Raw genomic sequence first — 21,291 nt, 5'->3', positions numbered from 1 at the left:
ATAATATTTTCCCCATTAATTACATCATGGAGTGAAGAAATTAGGAGTGAGATAGGGGCTCGGCGTTGGCTGTAGCCTGAGGTCATCTATAGAGACCAGGAGAGAGAGAAAACATATTTCTCCTTCTATGGTATGGCTAGTAAACCATCTAAAAATACTGTGTGTGTGTGTGTGAGTATGGAGAAAGAGGGAGGGGATTGTTTTGTCCTCCCGCTTTGTCCTTTTTCGGTGTTTTGGAATTTTTTTTTTCTATACGTACTCTTACCTTAAATGATACACGACTTTCCGTCTCGTCTGCAATGGGAAAGATGTCACAATGGGAATGAGACATTGGTTTGCGTCCTTGTCTTCCAGGCTACATGGAGGTGGTTCAGATCCCAAAAGGATCGGTTCATATCGAGATTAAAGAAGTCGCCATGTCCAAGAACTATATTGGTAAGTAATGGCCTTGAAATTTCACAATCACGCAAATAACGATATTAAAAAATCTGTTTTAATGCACTGGATTCTAATGAGCCATATCAGTGGTGGGACCACTTTAGTCCAGACTGACATTTCTATTGGATGGATTGCCGCCGACAAACTGCCATTGCCACCACAGGATGAAACCTACATTGATATATTTTGTCTCTTTATTGATTTTCATAGTAACCAGATTGCTACAAAGCTTTGCTTACATATTCAGGGTCTTCAATAGATACAGCCAAACGATTTAGGTAATCCCATGACGCTCAGTTTAGATTTTTGGGTATTGTTTTTTGTGTGTAGACAGATTACTATCAATTTTAAAAAATAATTATTCAAGGTCCCCAGTGGATGCATCCTAATATTATTTGATATCCTCATGACCATCTTCATAGAGCAACAAACAGGTTATTTTCTTGTATTTTTTTTTAAGGGAGTTTTTAGTATTACCATGAAGTTTTGAGTGTCCCCAAAGGATAAAACCTAATGATTTTTATAATCCCCTGACATTTACTCAACATTTGTGCATTTTAGTACATATCTTGACAATTATGACATATTAGAATGACATTCGGTACAGATATTCATGTGTCCCAGAGGATATATATATATATATATATGTACTAATGACTACACTCAAGCACATTTTGGGCAAGTGCCATAAATGGGTGAAGATATTCTTTCCAGTTAAACATCTACTGGATGGCGTATAGACTTTTATGTTTCCTTGGAGATTGAATCCTAATGACATTAGCCTTTAGTTTATCTTTTGTTCTATATTGAGGTTGACTATTTGTGGTTTTAAGTGACACGACTCCACAACTATTGGACAGATCGGCATTGAATCGTTCACTGTTTGTGACCAAAAACTGCGTCTGGAGATCTAAATGATAACAGTACTCCGCACTCTTAGAAATAAGGGTTCCAAAAGGGTCCTTCTACAAGGGCTGAGGTTCTACCTGGAACCATTTGCTTCTGAAAAAAACCCTTTCCTGAAGAAAGGCCCTAGGACCTAACCCTAGGAGAACCCTTTTTGGCTCCAGGTAGAATCTTCCACCTGGAACCCTTTTGGAGGTTTTCACCAAGAATCCTTTTTAAACCTTTTATTCGGGAAGGGGGGTTTAAAGGGTTCTCTACTGGTTCCATTAGTGTTACCAAGAACCCTAAAAAGGGTTTTTCAGAAGTAAATGGTTCGAAGGACCCTTTTGGAACCCTTATTTCTAAGAGCGTAGCTGCAGCATTATCTTCACTTACTCCAGTATCTGTGGGTGTCTTTTTCACTTTTTGTTTGATGTGAACCCAAAGTTTGAAAGCAAATAATTTTGCCTTCTCTTCGACATTCCGTAACCTGATAACCTTTCCAAAACTGAACTCCGCTCACTAATGCTGAGCTGTCCGAAGTCTCGCTGTCTTTCTCTTCCATGTGGCTAATTTTCATAATCAGCAAGCCTTTTTTGAATCATGAATACTAAACATATTAAGTACACAGTAAACTTGCTAATTTTGTTTTTTTAGATTCCTCTCAAATTTAGCCTTTGAGGCTTTCGGGGGGTCTCGAATGTTGATCTAGGGGGTCTAGCCTTCCCATACCCCCCCATATTTTGCACAGTGGGTGCTAGCATAGTCCCAGACTCTGACTCTTGCTTCATCATTTATCCATCGGTCTCAGAAGACCACTGCAGTGTGATTTGCAACATCAGGCTGTTTCATATTATGTGTTCCGTTCTGTGTCAACCACATTTCCTGGGATTTCCTTGTCAAGAGAAAATTCGAAAGTGCCATCAGTTAATCCCCTATTGCCTAATGTGGATCTATAAAACAGGGTTTGTAAAAAAAAAAATATATATAATTAAATAATACACACACATGCACACATACACAAGCAGCTAAACACATGTGCGATGGTCTTGGCACCAGACTCATCCATTCACTTCCAGACTAAACAAAGAGTATTTGCTAGACTGGCAGCATCAAAACCAAAACAATCAAACAGCCGTCAAACAACGATTCAATTAAGCCAGTTCTGTGTCTTTTCATTAACAAGAGAAAAACATGTGAGAGCGTGTTGAATTTACTGCGGATGGTGTTGATGGAGGGCTTAAGTTACACTCAACCGCAGAGCTGCATCAGATTTATAGGGCCTTGGTGACAGCTGCCTGCTCCACCAGGATTATGGAGGATATGATGACTATATATCAAAGTTTAAAGAGTACAATTTTGGCTGTTGGACTCACGTTCTCCCTTTTAATCAATGTGTAACTTTGTCATGAACTTCATATCTAACCACAGTGACAAAGATAATAGTTTTATATATCGTAGCATTGCCTTAGTCCTCGCTATTTAGGTCAGCAAACTTTAGATTTTTGCATTTTCTATTTTTTTCGAACTTGGTGCAAGTCCTGTGAAGTCCTTGTGTAAACAGGCCAGTTCAATATAACAAAATCACAATGCTCTCGATCCGTGCCAGATGTGCTGAAAGGGAATTTATTGAGAGGAGGATTGCGATGTGTTCAGGACGAGTAAACTGTTGCCCATCGGCTCTACGTAAACAGCAGAGAAGGAGTCTGGAGAGCATGAGCCAGAGAGACAGCACGGCGAGCAGTTGGATCGTTTCTCCCCAATTTGGCCCCATTTCAATGCAGAGAAAGTGGATATTTTCAGATCTGTTGTGCTTGGAGACCGACCTTTGTTTTGACAACCAGACAGAGTGGTATTCACGAGGTTCGTCCAGGCTTTCACCTGAGGTGTGTTTTCTTTCTCCTCCTAAATTAGACGTATTGTACGTGTCGGTGCACGTGGACGTCTCTAGTTTGCTGCGTGTTTCTGCTCAAGCCTGCCTGTCAGCGGCAGCACCAGGGGAGGGCCCGCGAACGTCGATGTTGACGATGATGAAGACGTACGACGGCAATGACATCACACCAAAATGATTGTCTCCACCTGTTGCCTCAGCTACCGTTCCTGTCTGCTTTTGATTTCAGCTTTCTCAAAGGGTTTCTTGCTTTCTGTGATTACCTAGCTTTGAAATCTGAAAGGGATGATTATTACATCAACGGAGCGTGGACCATCGACTGGCCCAGGAAGTTTGACATCGCGGGGACGGTGTTCCACTACAAGAGACCATCTGACGAACCGGAGTCTTTAGAGGCGCTGGGGGCCACCACTGAAAACCTGGCTGTCATGGTAATACTGTATTTCTTATTGCCCCCACTGTGAATTCTTAAGCTCTTCTCACTGACCCATAACATTAAGACTATAGGGATTACTTGATACTTTTTGTCTCCAATATTGAAATCACAACCTTTAGTATTATTACAGATATCAGTCCAATACATTCTTAGGTGATAATCACACATTTGTTCAGTTGTTTAACCCTTTAACGCCTAGCTTCAAAATGTCCATCCAGTGCATTCGTCCAGTTTTCCAGAATAGCTTTAAATATCCGGCAGTAATTTACATTTTACTGCATGTTAAAATGGTGTATTGACAATTTACAATGAAGAAAACCAAAAAAGGGTTAACTGTAAGCTTAGTCTTTTTGAGAACTGAAGTATTGACACTGATACTGAGTATGAGAAAGAAACTTTCATGCCCTAGTATATGTGAAATAAGTGAAGTATTGAATTAGTTTGCAGCAGACTCTAAAACGCCAGCACAGCCTTTGTAGACATTAGTGTCTATGTTTTGACACAAAAACACTTAAGATCTGACCCTGAACCTCTTCGAGTGACCGGACCGAGCAGTATTCAAAGTTCAGAGAGTGGATGTTTTCATCCTTCAAAGTCAAAGCACACTTCTTTCTTTAAAGAGAATGTTATTGTTTTTTTTTTGAAGTGGAGTTGTATGAGGTACAAGGTGTGACAAGTGTAAGGCAGCCTTTTGAATGTATAACCCAAACACCTCATCTGCAATGGCTTAACAGGTTCGGTGCTTATGTATGTAGGATAATACTAGGAGAAAGTGCCCAAGGGAAGGGCTTTTCTGATAACATGGTAATAATAGTCAAATATACAAACAATTTCACAACATAAATGATCATTTCATCTTCTTTTAGGGCCTATATCCTGCTTCACAGTAAAACCAATACATAAATCATAATGTTCTCCCATGTCCCACTGCAAAAGAGGCAGCGATCGATCAAACAAGCCAGCATTATTTGTATAGCTCATAAAATGTAATGCATTATTGCTTCACATAAAACACCCCCAATGCACACACACACACAGTCTGGTTTCAGGAGTCAGGAGAGTAACCTTAACCATAACTCTTACTGGCCCAGACCTAACCCTAACCCTAACCCTGTGACTGTGTAAACTGATTCAGCTGCTCACCTGGAACAATACCTGGCACACACAGCACTCATAGGACATAGATCATAACACAACTAAATGTCTAACCCTTAACCCAACCGTAACCCAAACCCAATTTTACAGGACTGTCAGGTCTGATAGTGTTGCTTGACAGATGCAGCATACCAATAATGTTACACTATTTCAGTTCACACAACCCAAAAGTACCTTATTACCTTACCCCTACTTCATAAAAGGAACCCCGTGGTGCTTTCATGCAAGTAAACAGAGTAGAAACAGATGTGTCCAATGCATTAAAATCAAAAACAATTTCTTTGAATACATTAAAATGTCCATTGTTTCCTCACACGAGACCCTCTCACTGTCATTGGACAAGCATGAAACCACCTGATACCTTCAGTCTCGCCATCTTCTCGACTCACCTGAGGTAGAAGCGCTTCCTCTCACTCTGCATCGCTTTCCTGCCGCTGCGTATTTAAGTCCACTTTAAACTCAGCATCTGGTTGCTAACCTTAGCTCACCCTCAGCCAGTGGTTTTGGGGTTGAAAGCTATTTATATGGAGACACTGATGAGTGCAAACACAGTGTGACTTGGTTTTTGTGTAGCGTCCTCTCTACGTTATTGTGTGAAGGCTTTTTTGTGTGTGCGTGTTAACCACCACAGATGCACTTATTTCTATAATGGCTTTCATGACATGTTCCGCCGTTTCCTCGCTGTATTAGCCCCGGTGGTTTTTCCGCCTTGACATGAACGTTGAAAATACCAGACCACACATCGCGGCTGGAGTACACAAGCCACTGGCCACCAGCTATTTCTTTGCGGCTTGCAAAGCTGTGCTTTACTTCCTCGGTTTCTGCATCCAGCAGACTAATAAAAGGCCACCAGGGCCTCACTCATCTTCATCTGTTATATCTATTATAGTGATCAGTACATGAATGTTAGCAGTGGGGTCATATTGTTATTCATAATGTGAAAGATTCAACTTGGTGTCATCAATATATTACATTTAATGGATCAACTAAGGGATTAATTAAGAACTAATCTATGAATTAATCGGTTGCAGCCCTAATTCTGTGATGAGGAGTTTTCTCAAATTTCCCTTTAGAACTTAATTTGAAAACAATAATGAGGAAGTCCCATTGTTTGACATTTACAGAGCATAACTTATAAAAATTATAATATTGTTATAACTACTGTCTGTTGTGTGTTTTCAAATGTGTACTTCCTGTGTGGTATTTTACATACATGTTTGCACAATGCATTTTTGGAAGTTGCAATGAATTGATTCTGATTATGTACACTCTTAGAAATAAGGGTTCCAAAAGAGTCCTTCTACAAGGGCTGAGGTTCTACCTGGAACCATTTGCTTCTGAAAAACCCTTTTCCAAAGAAAGGGTTTTTCAAGGGTTCTTGGTAACACTAATGGTTCCAGTAAGAACCAAAGAACCCTTTAAAACCCCTTTCCTGAATAAAGGCTTTTTAAAGGGTTCCAGATGAAACTTTTGTAAAAAAGGTTCTACCTGGAGCCAATAAGGGTTCTCCTATGAGGGCAAGCCGAAGAACCTTATATGGTTCTACTTAGCACTTTAATTTCTGAGAGTGTATATGATCATTTCATGCCCCGCCATCACATTTTTCCTCCCCTCTTCTCACATTTTATTCTCTGGATTATTGACTTCAGATCCTGCTCCAGGAACAGAACATGGGAATACGCTACAAGTTCAATGTGCCCATCCAGCGCACAGGAAGTGGGGACAATGAGGTGGGCTTCTCCTGGCACCACCTGCCCTGGTCCGAATGCTCAGCTACCTGCGCTGGAGGTGAGTTAGCACAGCCAGTTTGCTTCTATTGTATTTTATTTTTTATCTATACACACTTTTATTTAATCGTCTAGCAGGGTTTCTCAATCCCGGTCCTGTAGATCCTCTGTCTTTCATGTTACGCTGCTCCACACACACCTGAGTCAAATGAACGAGTCATTATCAGGCTTGTACAGCGCTTGGTCACGTTTGAATCAGGTGGCGTTTTAGAAACATTCTAAAACACGGAGGACAGAGAAACCTTCAAACCCAGCTCGTTTCTCGTGTTACATCATTGGTTATTTATTTTATTATAGAGAAGCAAAGCATTGTCTGGCTTCCTGTTACATGACATACAATATGACTTCACCCCCCTTCATTATAGATAGATACCGGTTTTCGAAAAACTGTTCTATAACTTTTCATTATCAAAGTTTATTTTTCTGTGTCGACCTTCTGCTGAGCTTCAGTGGCCAGTTGGCTTCTTTTTTTTTTTGAATAATAGCTCTCCAAGCATTTTGGTGTTGAATACCATAACATGCTGCGGGTGTTTAAAAGTCTTTTTGAATATTTCTAACCCTTTCAAATATTTTGTACTTCATCTCCGTCTGCCTCTGTGTGTGTGTGTGTGTCATTCTATAAATCTTCCGCCAACCAATAATTCCACAAATGCTGAAGAGCAGTGTGTGGAAACCCAGTATCATAATTTGAGATGGGTTTCCAAAATCATTACTTTAAAGCCCAGAGATCCGTCCCCCTCTAATAAAGTCAATATGTATATTTTCCATATTTGAGCCAGAGTAATGAATAAGGTGTAATTTCTGTGAATGAGCTGCTCTGCATAGCTTCTGGTTTACCAGAGCTGCGCGCAGATTACGGCCGCTCTTCCAGAGCGCTTGTCCTACAAAGTCAAACATGCACAATTGTGAAACCGCACTGCAATGTTGACCAGAGCCTCAAGAATGACTAAGCCAAACCTTTTAGACCAAAAGCAATGGGTTTCATGTAACAATAAACAGTGTTTCTTCCCAGTTGTCAAGCGTGGCCTGGATGGGTTTGTAATATTTTGTAAAAGCATGACTGAATAAGCATGTGGGTTTTTTCCTGAGGAAGTATTTCCAAGTCCCGAGCAGAGGTTTGAAGTCGTTCCTTAGATGGAGAAGCACACACGCGGCAATTCCAGCATCATAAACATGCCTGTGCGTTTGTTGATCCAAACGATCTAATTTGTGTCTACCATGTGTCTGTGATCGCACGGAGGCTTAAATCAGTAACGCTTTATTTAAATCATTCGCCCATTCGATGCAGCCAGCTCAGCTAATCGTGAAGCGGTGTTTAATATATCACTGCTCTAATAAAACCTATGAAAAACACCTTCTGACAGCCTTACAACTGAGACTGCTTTACCCTTATGGTTCACACCAGGCTTCCAAACTGTAATTCACTTCAACAACAGATGGGTAGATTTTCTATACTACACACACACACACACACACACACACACACACACACACACACACACACACACACACACACACACACACACACACACACACACACACACACACACACACACAGGCACACGTGCAGACATACGCATGCATCCATATCTCATTACAGCTGCCAGACAAGTCTGCTGTGGGATATGTCCCACGAGGGTCCAAACAGACCCATTCTGAATTGCTGTGGCATACACACACACACACACACACACACACACACATATATGCACACAGTGGGAGTTGTGACACCGATACAGTAGCCCTCACTCTCTCCGTTAGGAGCCAAAGTAAAGAGCTCTCTGCTCTGTAAAAGTGATTTGCCAAGATATCCTGCAAAGAATCAGGAATTTACATGTCTGGATTTGCTACAGACTGAAAGTGATACCATGTCCGCTCAAACACAGTGCTCAACACGACGGCTGGCTTCCATGTTTCTCGAGTGATTTAATGGTGCGAGATCAGCTGAGCTCCATCCAGCGCTGCTCTATTGATCAGTCGTCTCCCCCCTCCCCCCCACCTTCTTCTCTTTCTCCTCCCGCAGGTTCGCAAAAGCAGGAGGTGGTGTGTAAGAGGCTGGACGACAACTCTGTGGTGCAGAACAGCTACTGTGACCCAGACAGCAAACCTCCAGAGAAACAGAGGGACTGCAACACTGAGCCGTGCCCCCCAGAGTACGTATCACTAAACTTTTATTGCTTTTTTTCTAGGGTAATTGCCCAAAATCCCGTTTCTACCGCTTTATCCTCCACTGGAGGGTCACGGGGGGTTTCTGTGCCTATCTCAGCTGACATAGGGCGATAGGTGGGGTCACACCCTGGACGGTTCGCCAGTCCATCGCAGGGCCACACATAGAGACAGACAACCATTCACTCTCACTCCTACGGTGAAGTGACCAATTCACCTACTGGCCAAATCTGCATGTTTTTGGACTGTGGGAGGAAGCCGGAGAACCCGGAGAAAACCCACGCACACACGGAGAGAACATGCAAACTCCTTGCAGAAAGGCCCTTGTTCCAACAGTGGCTCAATCCCAGGAACCTGGGTCTTCTTGCTGCAAAGGCGAGAGCACTAACAACTACACTCTTAGAAATACGGGTTACAAAATGGTCCTTCTACAAGGGCTGAGGTTCTACCTGGAACCATTTGCTTCTGAAAAACCCTTTCCCGAAGAAAGGGTATTTCAAGAGTCCTTGGTAACACTAATGGTTCCAGTAAGAACCATTTTGATCCAGAGAACCCTTTAAAACCCCTTTCCTGAATAAAGGGTTTTAAAAGGGTTCCTGGTGGTTCCCTCCAAAAGGGTTCTTGGTGAAACCCTCCAAAAGCGTTCTTGGTGGAACCCTCCAAAAGGGTTCCTGGTGGAACCTTTATAAAAAAGTTCTACCTGGAGCCAAAAAGGGTTATTCTATGAGGACAAACCGAAGAACCTTATATGGTTCTACTTAACACCTTTATTTCTAAGAGTGTACCTGATCAAGACAGAGCAAGTAAAATGACTGAAAACCACGAAAAGATTCGAAAGTGAATTCTACTGCTCAAAAAACCTGTTCCAGTTGATTCAGCAGTTTGATTGGATAAAGTGCTACTGCTGTATACATACGAACACTCCCGCAGTCACATCTGCTCATTTTCAGATGGAGGACGTGGCATACAGATAAAGTTTCATTGTTTCTGTTCGGGAAGACTAACTAAACAAAGGCAGAACAGCATCATCAACAACAAAAATCACCAAAAGTGCTGTCCAACTTGCTTAGTGATGAACTTTTATATTTAAACTGCACCATCTTTGTGATGACTGTGGCTGTGACTAAACCAAAACAGTCACATTTCATGCTGTAAAACCAAAGCAGTGTCCTAAGAGATGCTAAAAGGCTATTAAAAGTATTGAGGGAAAATGCATTGACTGATGATTCTCTGTTGGTTTGTTCCTACACCTTTCGCACTTCATGCAGATATTTGATCCACTGTTCATATGAAGAAAAAAAAACTTGATCAGAGCAACTTTAAGTTAATGCTTTCAAAAGGAAAACCCTCCATAAAACAAGACTGACTGGTGATATTAATTCACCTTCAATGAGCCCTGGTTGTAAAATGTGTTTGGAAGAAAAATAATAAAATAAAAGTGCAGTGATTTATAACTGCATATGTTAACTATTTTCAATGTTTGCCTGGTGCCAACAATAAGAGCCTTGGAAATGACCACCTGTGTTTGATTGTTTTGGCTTCTTTGTCCATCCTGGAGGGGTAATATACACGTATACAGGTGGAATATGAATTTGCGCTCAGTGGCCAAACTGAAACCGTGAAGCCCGAGCCGTAGCTGGAAACTCCAGCCAGGCTCGCTTCAATCACGGCTTGGAAAAAGAGGCAGCGAATGCATCGCATTAATTAGTTTCAGACCATCTAACAATTATTTGTGCGTGAAAATGAGCGCCGACGTCTTTCAGCCAAAGTAACCGATAGTTTCATAAATCTACTGTATAAGTGGTCATTTGTTTTCACAGGGTAGACTACAGTCCACGGCTTATTTATTTTAACATCTGTATTCGGTGGTCACAGCCTCGCCGTATCTCGTTTGTTTTCGTTAATACTTGAAAGCTGCGGTGGTGTGTGTGTGTGTGTGTGTGTGTGTGTGTGTGTGTGCGCGCCGAGTTACACACTGCACACATGGCATCTGTGTCTGTGTCGGAAGACAAACGCTCTCATGCAGCCTCGGGAAAGGCCCGGGCAAAAAAAAAAAAAAAAAAGGAGACCGTGTAAACACAATTGTTTTAGAATAGGCCCCCGGTTTTATGGGCTGGAGTAATGAAAGCTAACAGATGTTTGAACATGTTGTTAATTCTGTATACATTCTTCAAGATGATGTAATATCGCACAGGCTGGATGTGTTTGGAGTCGCTGTTGTCTGGGCCGTTTTATGATATTCGTTCTGAAGGGTGTTGATGGCGGATTGAACAACACTGGGGGTGAAATTTTGTGGAGGTCAGAAGCCCAGCGGGCCTGTTGTGGCATGGTCCATCACTTGACGCTAAAGCTTAATCTGGAACACCTGTCCACCAGGACACAATATATCATTCATCCATTCTTTCAATCCGTCATCATTGAAGTATCTCTAATACTTATCCTCTGAGGTTCGTGGGCCAGTTGGAGCCAATCCCAGCTGACACTGTGTCAGAATAGGTCACCGGAATGTCACTGGGCATCAAACTGAAGGAACAACATTGAAAAAAAAAACTCACAGTGGCGTTTGCAGACCGAGCGTTTAGCTTTGATTTTCCACTTTTAAGACGTTTCCCTTCTACAGGTGGTTCATTGGTGACTGGTCAGAGTGCGGGAAGACGTGCGACGGTGGGACAAGGACGAGGACAGTCCTGTGCATCAGGAAGATCGGCCCCGCCGAGGAGGAGACGCTGGAGGACACCCACTGTCTGACTCACCGACCCATTGAACAAGAATCCTGCAACAACCAGTCTTGCCCGCCAAAGTGGGTCACTCTCGATTGGTCTGAGGTACGACGATATTCTGATATTCTATTACTCGGCCTAAAGTACCGTCGTACCGTCTTCTACTTCTTCTTACATGTATTTGTCCCTCTTTAGTGTACACCTAAATGTGGCCCTGGCTATAAGCACCGCATTGCCTTGTGTAAGAGCAGCGATCTGACCAAGACCTTCCCGCCTGCCCACTGCCCGAGCCACAACAAGCCTCCGGTCCGAATCCGCTGCAGTTTAGGACGTTGTCCTCCTCCTCGCTGGATCCCTGGTGAATGGGGACAGGTAAGTCGTTACTTCTACTTTAGAAATAAGGGTTCCAAAAGGGTTCTTCGATAAGGGCTGAGGTTCTACCTGGAACCATTTGCTTCTGAGGGTTCTTGGTGACACTAATGCCTTCCAGTAAGAACTATTTTGATCCAGAGAACCCTTTAAAGCCCCTTTCCTGAATAAAGGGTTTTAGAAGGGTTCTACCTGGAACCAAAAAGGGTTCTCCTGTGAGGACAAGCTGAAGAACCTTATATGGTTCTACTTAGCACTTTTATTTCTAAGAGTGTTCCTTTACATTGGCCTCTACTGTATTGTACCTACCTTGTCCATCCTGGGAGAAGGATCTCTAAAGTAACGCTAACCTTCAAAAGCAGAGGCACACATACGCAGTACACAGGTACGCTGGTTATTTGTAGCGCTGCTCTTTTTTTCGTTTAATAAACAGACCGCTCCAGTTCGACTGTAGGCGCGCTAAGGAGCTAATGCAGCTAACGGAGCTAACTGATAAACGGTGCCTGGACATGTGGCGCCACCTACCACCATCTACCAATCATTGCAGCAAGTAGAGTCTCCGCTGCCGAGCAACCACGGGTTGCCAGGTACGTCTGAGCTACAATGGCGGAGAAAACGAAAAACCTGTAGTGCAGTAACCGTTTTTGGCCACATTCTTACATATGGCGCCTTTAAAGGTATTTATGGAATTATTGATGAGTCGCACACAAAAAAAATTTATTCCCGCCTACATGTCCATGAACAAAAAGTAATTTTTTGTCAACTTTGTGCATGACTTTTGTGATTGTCTTGAACAACAAGTTCACAAGTTAGTCATTTTGAAGGACAGGCTGAGTGATAGAGTCAAACAATGCACAGATATATTCCATGTGCTTGCTCTGATAGAGGCTGTGCTTGTGTGTGTGTTCTGGTGTGAGCGCTCCAGCAGGCCTGCAAGTGTGTGATCAGTGGCAGTAATATACTTCTGGCTGTTTGAATTTTTTATCTCTGCCTCGGTCCAGGCTTCTCTATCACTTCCAGGAACACGATTTAGAGGAAGAGCGAGGAGTAGTGTTCTCGGGTTCACCCTGACATGGCTTAGCGAGCTTAGCAAAAGCTGTTGAACTTTATAACACAGCTGACTCATGTTAGCGAGAGGACGCCAGAAAAACGTGCGTCAGGGAAAGTTGTATCTACAAAAAAAAAAAAAGTATGGCTTGTTATTTTGTAGCGTTTGTTAATAATTTAGAGCAAAAGTGGAATTTTTAAACAGTGCGCTCTGGTGTTTAGAGGATCGCTCATTCTCTAGTGGAGGGAGCGATGTCATGGTGTCAGCAGCGCTGTGTTGTTCAAGTCAGAGGTCAAGAGTCGGGCAGTCTAGGTCACCGCCACATGTGTGTGTGTGTGTGCAAACGTCAATAACGCACTTTTACAATTCAATCAGTGCCAATAACTGCCATAAACAAAGCAGACCTGACGGATAACCTCAACGTGGACCATCAAAGAGCGGGCGCCTCGCCACACCAAGCCCCTGTTAAGACCTCGTAGAGCAACAGCTGGAGTCTGCTCTTACGCAGCACTTTCTCAAGCACTGCAGAGTGCTGTGTGTGTGTGTGAATGTGAGAAACCCTTCCCCTCCACATTCACCTCTTTTTTTTTTTTTTTTTTTGTTGCCTGTAATCATTAGCTTCACCCTCAAAGCATCAGAAAGGGAAGCTTGTTGCCAGCTACAGAACGCCAGGTCTCCCAAGACCCAAAAAGACCAGGTTCAAATCCCACTTAAGTCACGCCATTGACATACACCATCTGTCATGGCTGGCAGCAAGGCCCTAATAAAGACTTTCTAATTGGGAAGGGATGACATGTGGGCTCACTGATCCGAGACAGCCAGCGAGGATCAGCGAAGGTGACAGAAAGCCTGGTAGTTCTTTCGTCAGCAGGAGGCAGCCATTTGTTGACGGCTGAGTTCACGTCACACCCTCATACTTGGACACAAACACACACACACACACACACACACAGTGATAGCTGACAGGTGTGTTATCCCTCAGTTCTTTCCAATGAAGATTAATTATGAAGACATCCACTTTATTTGTAGTTGTTTTGCCAAATGCATGTTGGCACCTTCCGTAATTGTTATTTTGGACTTTATTGCTTGCTTTTTTTTATCCTCCTGTAAAAAGTTTAATGGCCACTCATATAATCAATCTTAAGTTTTTATTATCACTGGCTCATTGATGGAAGTCAGACATAGACATGCAGGTGCACATTTTGGGCTCAGTACAACAACTTCCTTCATGTATCTAAAAACAATTGCGTTGTCAAGGCAAGTCCATCAAGTCTTGTCATCTCAGAGGGAATCAAGCCAATGTTGAAAATATGGTGAAGAAAGCTTCTTTATTCAACCTAAATAACAATTTTACCATGTTATTATCTGAAATTGACCCAATTACTCTTTTTTATGCGCAACTTTTAAATACTATACACTCTTAGAAATAATGGTTCCATAAGGGTTCTTCTAAAAGGGCTGAGGTTCTACCTTGAACCATTTGCTTCTGAAAAACACTTTCCCGAAGAAAGGGTTTTTCAAGGGTTCTTGGTAACACTAAAGGTTCCAGTAAGAACCATTTTGATCCAGATAACACTTTAAAACCCCTTTCCTGAATAAAGGATTTTAAAAGGGTTCTTGGTGGAACCTTTATAAAAAGGTTCTACCTGGAGCCAAAAGGGGTTCTCCAATGAGGGCAAGCTGAGGAGCCTTATATGGTTCTACTTAGCACTTTTATTTCTAAGAGTGTATGGCTCCAGGTAGAACCTTTTTCCACCTGGAACCCTTTTGAAGGATTCCACCAAGAACCCTTTTAAAACCCTTTATTCAGGAAAGGGGTTTTAAAGGGTTCTCTGGATCAAAATGGTTATTACTGGAACCATTAGTGTTACCAAGAACCCTTGATCACCTTCATTGTTGTGATCATGGAGGCACAGATATGGCATCTTTTTGGGGTCCGTCTTGAACAAACGTCCACATATGTGAGATTAAATCACAGAAAAGAGATGTTACTTATAACGCCAGAACTTTTCTGGGCATCGTATATTTTTTAAGTTTAGCTCGAAATCAAAATAACCCAGACGTAAGTGTCTGTGCATCCATGAAAACTGCAAACAGGAGTGACTAATAGGTAATTTGGCATATTTTGAAAAGGTGCCCACTGCCAAATAAAGGCACAAAAAAAGACGAGGGAGTTGAAGCCCATACTCGCATAACTTACTGATTCAATGGCTACATATGATGGTATTTGTGGTTGTGTACATTATTGTTTCCCAACAATTGTCTCAATATAATTTCAATAAAGAAATACAAACATATAGGTGTAATATGTCATTTACATGTCAGCATTAGAGTTGTTGTTTTGGTTTTGTTGACAATGACTTTACAAAGAAATTGCAGGCCCATTTAAACCTAAATGGTATGGAACCAGAATTATTGTTGTTGGGAAATGGCTGCCATGACAAAGCTCTGTAACGCCAGGTTTACTAGAAGAAGATATGAGACCAACTTTCAATCACACATTAGTCTGATGTATACATAAATATATATATACATATATATATCCTGTATTTTCTGGAAAAACTTTTTATCATTAAAACTGTAGTACTGTATTTCTGAAAAGTCGAGGACGTTTTGCTCCGAGTGCTTTGCCTCTTTGACTTTCTTTTCCACTGCATCCTTCACTCACGCATGTTGGTCTAAGAAGAGAAACACGAGGTAATGTTCTGTTTCACTCCTGACACAAGCGTAAAAAAATGAGCCTATTTGGGCAGAGAAACTCCTTGTGAGCAACATTTGACGTGGCTACTCCGAGTTAGGAAACACAGCGCTCAGAGGCAGCCAATTGAAAAAAAAAAAAAAGGGAATGGGACTCTCCTCACTGGCTGCAGTGTTGACTGGATGATTGGTTCATGTGTAGGGATTACTCAGAATATCTAAATGTGTGTCTGGGTGCATAAGAGGGCACAAACATCAAGGATTCCCTCCATATAATGTCATTTGAGTCTCACCCTGATGTCATCTGTCACAGTGTTCAGCGCAGTGCGGCCTGGGTCAGCAGATGAGGACGGTGCAGTGTCTGTCGTACACCGGGCAGCCGTCGAACGATTGCGCCGAGTCCCTCCGACCGCCCACCATGCAGCAGTGTGAGAGCAAGTGTGACGCCACCCCCATTCTCAACGGCGACGGTAAGAACGAGTGCAACGCACTGTACCCCATCTCTACTGTATTGCACGCACATGTCTGAGTCTGCCATCACATTTTAATAGCGCCGGCCCAGCTCGTTCGTTATGCGTGACGAGCTGTCGGCTCGCAGTTTTCATCACGGTCACAAAAAAGACGTGGCGTGGTCGCCGGACAGACGCAGGTCTTTCTCTGCCTTCGAATGCAAAGGCAGATGGTTTATGTGAGCACCTATTGTGCTGTATCTGCATAGCCCGACTGAAATGGCTATGAACTGTCTCCATCTTCATCTTCACTGTTCTACTATGACCTAAACACACTTGGATGACACACTCCTCTACACTTTGCCAGCTACATTAATCTTTCCAGTGAGGCTGGCTCCTGGTCAAAGCCAAACAGCTCAGGCCTCCATATACACTTACACATGATGGATGGCTATTCAGATGCATAGAGAAGGGCCTTTCGATTAAGCTGAATGGAAAACGTGAGCAGCGTTTACAGGCTGGCTAATGGGATTAGCTGTAGGCTAATTGTTCCTTTACGGACAGCAGTGAGGCAATGTCTCGTTTCATTTGGCTTTGAGGAAGCAGGGGCCAAAGCCTAATAAGGAAAGACACTCTGATCGTGATAAGGCATTTAGAGCCTGTCCAGCATCCAGCAAGCAGTTTGTACGTGTGTGTATATGAGTGTGCATGGTGGAGATGGCAGACATCCCACTCTGTGAACGAGGCCAGGATCTGTCTCAGCCTCAGTCTCTGCGTCCAAGTATAGTTTTATTATGTTTAAGCCTGAGGGAGATGCACCAGCGCTGATGCAGCAGGTGAGTCTGAGTCTGTGTCCCTCTTATTGACCTCTTATTGAGGAGGTATATGTTTTTAGCTGGAGTTTGTTTGTCTGTCCGGTAGCAACATAATGCGAAAGGTCACACACCGATTTGGATGAAATTTTCAGGAAATGACCGCAATGGGACCAGGAACAAGTGATTCAATTTGGCCGTGATCCATGGGCGGAGGTTTAGTATGTCGTACAAAATTTGACAAAATAGTCACAGAATATTATGTCGCCCAAAATTTGACAGAAAAGTATTACTTTAGTATGTTGTCCAAAATCTCAATTTTTTTTTTGAAAAAATGTGTTTGTCAATTGTTTGATTTTTTTTTTTTTAGCCCAAAATGTGACAAAACTTCATACTATACTATGTCGTCGACCTCAATGTCATACTACACTATTTCCTCCAAAATCGGACCATTTTTTTGAAAAAAAAAACATTTGGTCCAAAATTTGACAAAAACGGCATACTATACTATGTTGTCCAAAATCTGTAAAAAAAAATGCTTTAGCCCAAAATGTGACAAAATGTCATACTATACTATGTCCTCGACCTCAATGTCATACTATGCTATTTCCTCAAAAATCTGACCATTTTTGGGGAAAAAAAAGTTTGGTCCAAAATTTGACAAAAACGACATACTATACTATGTCGTCCAAAATCTGATAATTTTTTTGAAAAACATTTTTATGGTCCAAAACTTGACAAAAACATCATACTATACTATGATGTACGTTATGCTATACTATGTCGTCCAAAATGTGACCATTTTTTGAAAAAAAAATTGGGTCCAAAATTTGACAAAAACGACATACATACTATGTCGTTCAAAATCTGACAATTTTTTTGAAAAACATTTTTTTGGTCCAAAATTTGACAAAAACGACATACTATACTATGTCGTCCAAATCTGACCATTATTTTGAAAAAACTATTTGGTCCAAAATTTGACAAAAACGTCATACTATACTATGTCGTCCAAAATTGGACAATATTTTTTTGGGGCGTTTTTGCCTTTTTAACGGATCGTATAGGGGAGAGAGACAGGAGGCAAAGCTGGGGAATTACATGCATGAAAAACTGATCGGTGTGGGATTTGAACCTGGGTTGTCTATTGCAAGGACTATAGCCTCAACACACAGGCAGGTTGGGTGCTCTACCATTTGAGCTAATCCAATGTCATTTTGTCATCGACCTCAATCTCATACTACACTATTTCGTGCAAAATCTGACCATTTTTAGTCCAAAACTTGACAAAAACATCATACTATACTATGTAGTATGTCATACTATACTATTTGGTCCAAAATGTGACCCTTTTTTGAAAAAAAAATTTGGACCAATATTTGACAAAAATTACATACTATACTATGTCGTCCAAAATCTGACCATTTTTTTGAAAAAACAATTTGGTCCAAAACTTGACAAAAACGACATATTATACTTTGTCGTCCAAAATCTGACAATTTTTTTGAAAAAACAATTTCGTCCAAAATTTGACAAAAACGTCGTCCAAAATTGGGGAATATTTTTTTGGGGCGTTTTTGCCTTTTTAACGGATCATATAGGGGAGAGAGACAGGAGGCAAAGCTGGGGAATGACATGCATGAAAAACTGCTCGGTGTGGGATTTGAACCAGGGTTGTCTATAGCAAGGACTATAGCCTCAACACACGGGCAGGTTGAGTGCTCTACCATTTGAGCTAATCCAAAGTCTTAATTTCGTCGTCGACCTCAATCTCATACTACACTATTTCGTGCAAAATCTGACCATTTTTTTGAAAAACAGTTTTTTGGTCCAAAACTTGACAAAAACTTCATACTATATTATGTAGTACGTTATACTATACTATGTCGTCCAAAATGTGACCATTTTTTGAAAAAACAATTTGGTCCAAAATTTTTACAAAAACATCATACTATACTATGTCGTCCAAAATCTGACCATTTTTTTGAAAAACATTTTTATGGTCCAAAACTTGACAAAAACGTCATACTATACTATGTAGTACGTTATACTATACTATGTCGTCCAAAATGTGACCATTTTTTGAAAAAAGAATTGGGTCCAAAATTTGACAAAAAGGACATACTATACTATGTCGTCCAAAATCTGACCATTTTTTTGAAAAACATTTTTATGGTCCAAAACTTGACAAAAACGTCATACTATACTATGTAGTACGTTATACTATACTATGTCGTCCAAAATGTGACCATTTTTTGAAAAAAGAATTGGGTCCAAAATTTGACAAAAACGACATACTATACTATGTCGTCCAAAATCTGACAATTTTTTTGAAAAACATTTTTTTGGTCCAAAATTTGACAAAAATGACATACTATACTATGTCGTCCAAAATCTGACCATTTTTTTGAAAAACAGTTTTTTAGTCCAAATGCAGTACGTCATACTATACTATTTGGTCCAAAATGTGACCCTTTTTTGAAAAAAAAATTTGGACCAATATTTGACAAAAATTACATATTATATACTATGTCGTCCAAAATCTGACCATTTTTTTGAAAAACGTTTTTTTGGTCCAAAACTTGACAAAAACGTCATACTATACTATGTTGTCGACCTCAATGTCATACTACACTATTTCGTGCAAAATCTGACCATTCTTTTGAAAAAACAATTTGGTCCAAAACTTGACAAAAACGTTATACTATACTATGTCGTCCAAAATCTGACCATTTTTTTGAAAAACATTTTTATGGTCCAAAACTTGACAAAAACGTCATACTATACTATGTAGTACGTTATACTATACTATGTCGTCCAAAATGTGACCATTTTTTGAAAAAAGAATTGGGTCCAAAATTTGACAAAAAGGACATACTATACTATGTCGTCCAAAATCTGACCATTTTTTTGAAAAACATTTTTATGGTCCAAAACTTGACAAAAACGTCATACTATACTATGTAGTACGTTATACTATACTATGTCGTCCAAAATGTGACCATTTTTTGAAAAAAGAATTGGGTCCAAAATTTGACAAAAACGACATACTATACTATGTCGTCCAAAATCTGACAATTTTTTTGAAAAACATTTTTTTGGTCCAAAATTTGACAAAAATGACATACTATACTATGTCGTCCAAAATCTGACCATTTTTTTGAAAAACAGTTTTTTAGTCCAAATGCAGTACGTCATACTATACTATTTGGTCCAAAATGTGACCCTTTTTTGAAAAAAAAATTTGGACCAATATTTGACAAAAATTACATATTATATACTATGTTGTCCAAAATCTGACCATTTTTTTGAAAAACGTTTTTTTGGTCCAAAACTTGACAAAAACGTCATACTATACTATGTTGTCGACCTCAATGTCATACTACACTATTTCGTGCAAAATCTGACCATTCTTTTGAAAAAACAATTTGGTCCAAAACTTGACAAAAACGTTATACTATACTATGTCGTCCAAAATCTGACCATTTTTTTGAAAAACAGTTTTCTGGTCCAAAACTTGACAAAAACATCATACTATACTATGTAGTACATCATACTATACTATGTCGTCCAAAATCTGATAATTTTTTTGAAAAACTTTTTTATGGTCCAAAACTTGACAAAAACATCATACTATACTATGTAGTACGTTATACTATACTATGTCGTCCAAAATGTGACCATTTTTTGAAAAAACAATTTGGTCCAAAATTTTGACAAAAACGACATACTATACTATGTCGTCCAAAATCTGACCATTTTTTTGAAAAACATTTTTATGGTCCAAAACATGACAATAACGTCATACTATACTATGTCGTCCAAAATGTGACAATTTTTTGAAAAAAAAATTGGTTCCAAAATTCGACAAAAACGACATACTATACTATGTCGTCCAAAATCTGATAATTTTTTTGAAAAACTTTTTTATGGTCCAAAACTTGACAAAAACATCATACTATACTATGTAGTACGTTATACTATACTATGTCGTCCAAAATCTGACCATTTTTTTGAAAAACATTTTTATGGTCCAAAACTTGACAAAAACCTCATACTATACTATGTCGTCCAAAATGTGACACTTTTTTGAAAAAAAAATTGGGTCCAAAATTTGACAAAAACGACATACTATACTATTTCGTCCAAAATGTGACCCTTTTTTGAAAAAACAATTTGGTCCAAAATTTTGACAAAAACGACATACTATACTATGTCGTCCAAAATCTGACCATTTTTTTGAAAAACATTTTTATGGTCCAAAACTTGACAAAAACGTCATACTATACTATGTAGTACGTTATACTATACTATGTCGTCCAAAATGTGACCATTTTTTGAAAAAAAAATTGGGTCCAAAATTTGACAAAAAGGACATACTATACTATTTCGTCCAAAATGTGACCCTTTTTTGAAAAAACAATTTGGTCCAAAATTT

At 40.3% G+C, this 21,291-nt stretch overlaps 1 protein-coding gene across 2 annotated transcripts in view; it reads left to right on the top strand.

Moving 5' to 3' along the window:
• Nucleotides 1–21,291, top strand: part of adamts6 (ADAM metallopeptidase with thrombospondin type 1 motif, 6) — a gene marked incomplete at both ends in the record, with an annotated part of 90,911 nt that overhangs the window by 55,916 nt on the left and 13,704 nt on the right. For both annotated transcript variants that reach the window (XM_083887815.1, XM_083887816.1), the window contains 7 exons: nucleotides 355–435; nucleotides 3,482–3,645; nucleotides 6,455–6,593; nucleotides 8,616–8,745; nucleotides 11,379–11,583; nucleotides 11,674–11,850; nucleotides 15,906–16,062. In XM_083887815.1, the coding sequence (XP_083743941.1) occupies nucleotides 355–435; nucleotides 3,482–3,645; nucleotides 6,455–6,593; nucleotides 8,616–8,745; nucleotides 11,379–11,583; nucleotides 11,674–11,850; nucleotides 15,906–16,062 (1,053 nt within the window). The remainder of the gene's footprint in view (nucleotides 1–354; nucleotides 436–3,481; nucleotides 3,646–6,454; nucleotides 6,594–8,615; nucleotides 8,746–11,378; nucleotides 11,584–11,673; nucleotides 11,851–15,905; nucleotides 16,063–21,291) is intronic.

The sequence above is a fragment of the Microchirus variegatus genome (assembly GCF_963457635.1).
Source record: "Microchirus variegatus genome assembly, chromosome: 1".
NCBI classification, from domain to species: Eukaryota; Metazoa; Chordata; class Actinopteri; order Pleuronectiformes; family Soleidae; genus Microchirus; species Microchirus variegatus.
Note: the sequence above shows the minus strand (reverse complement) of the source record. Positions and strands in the feature narration are given on the sequence as shown.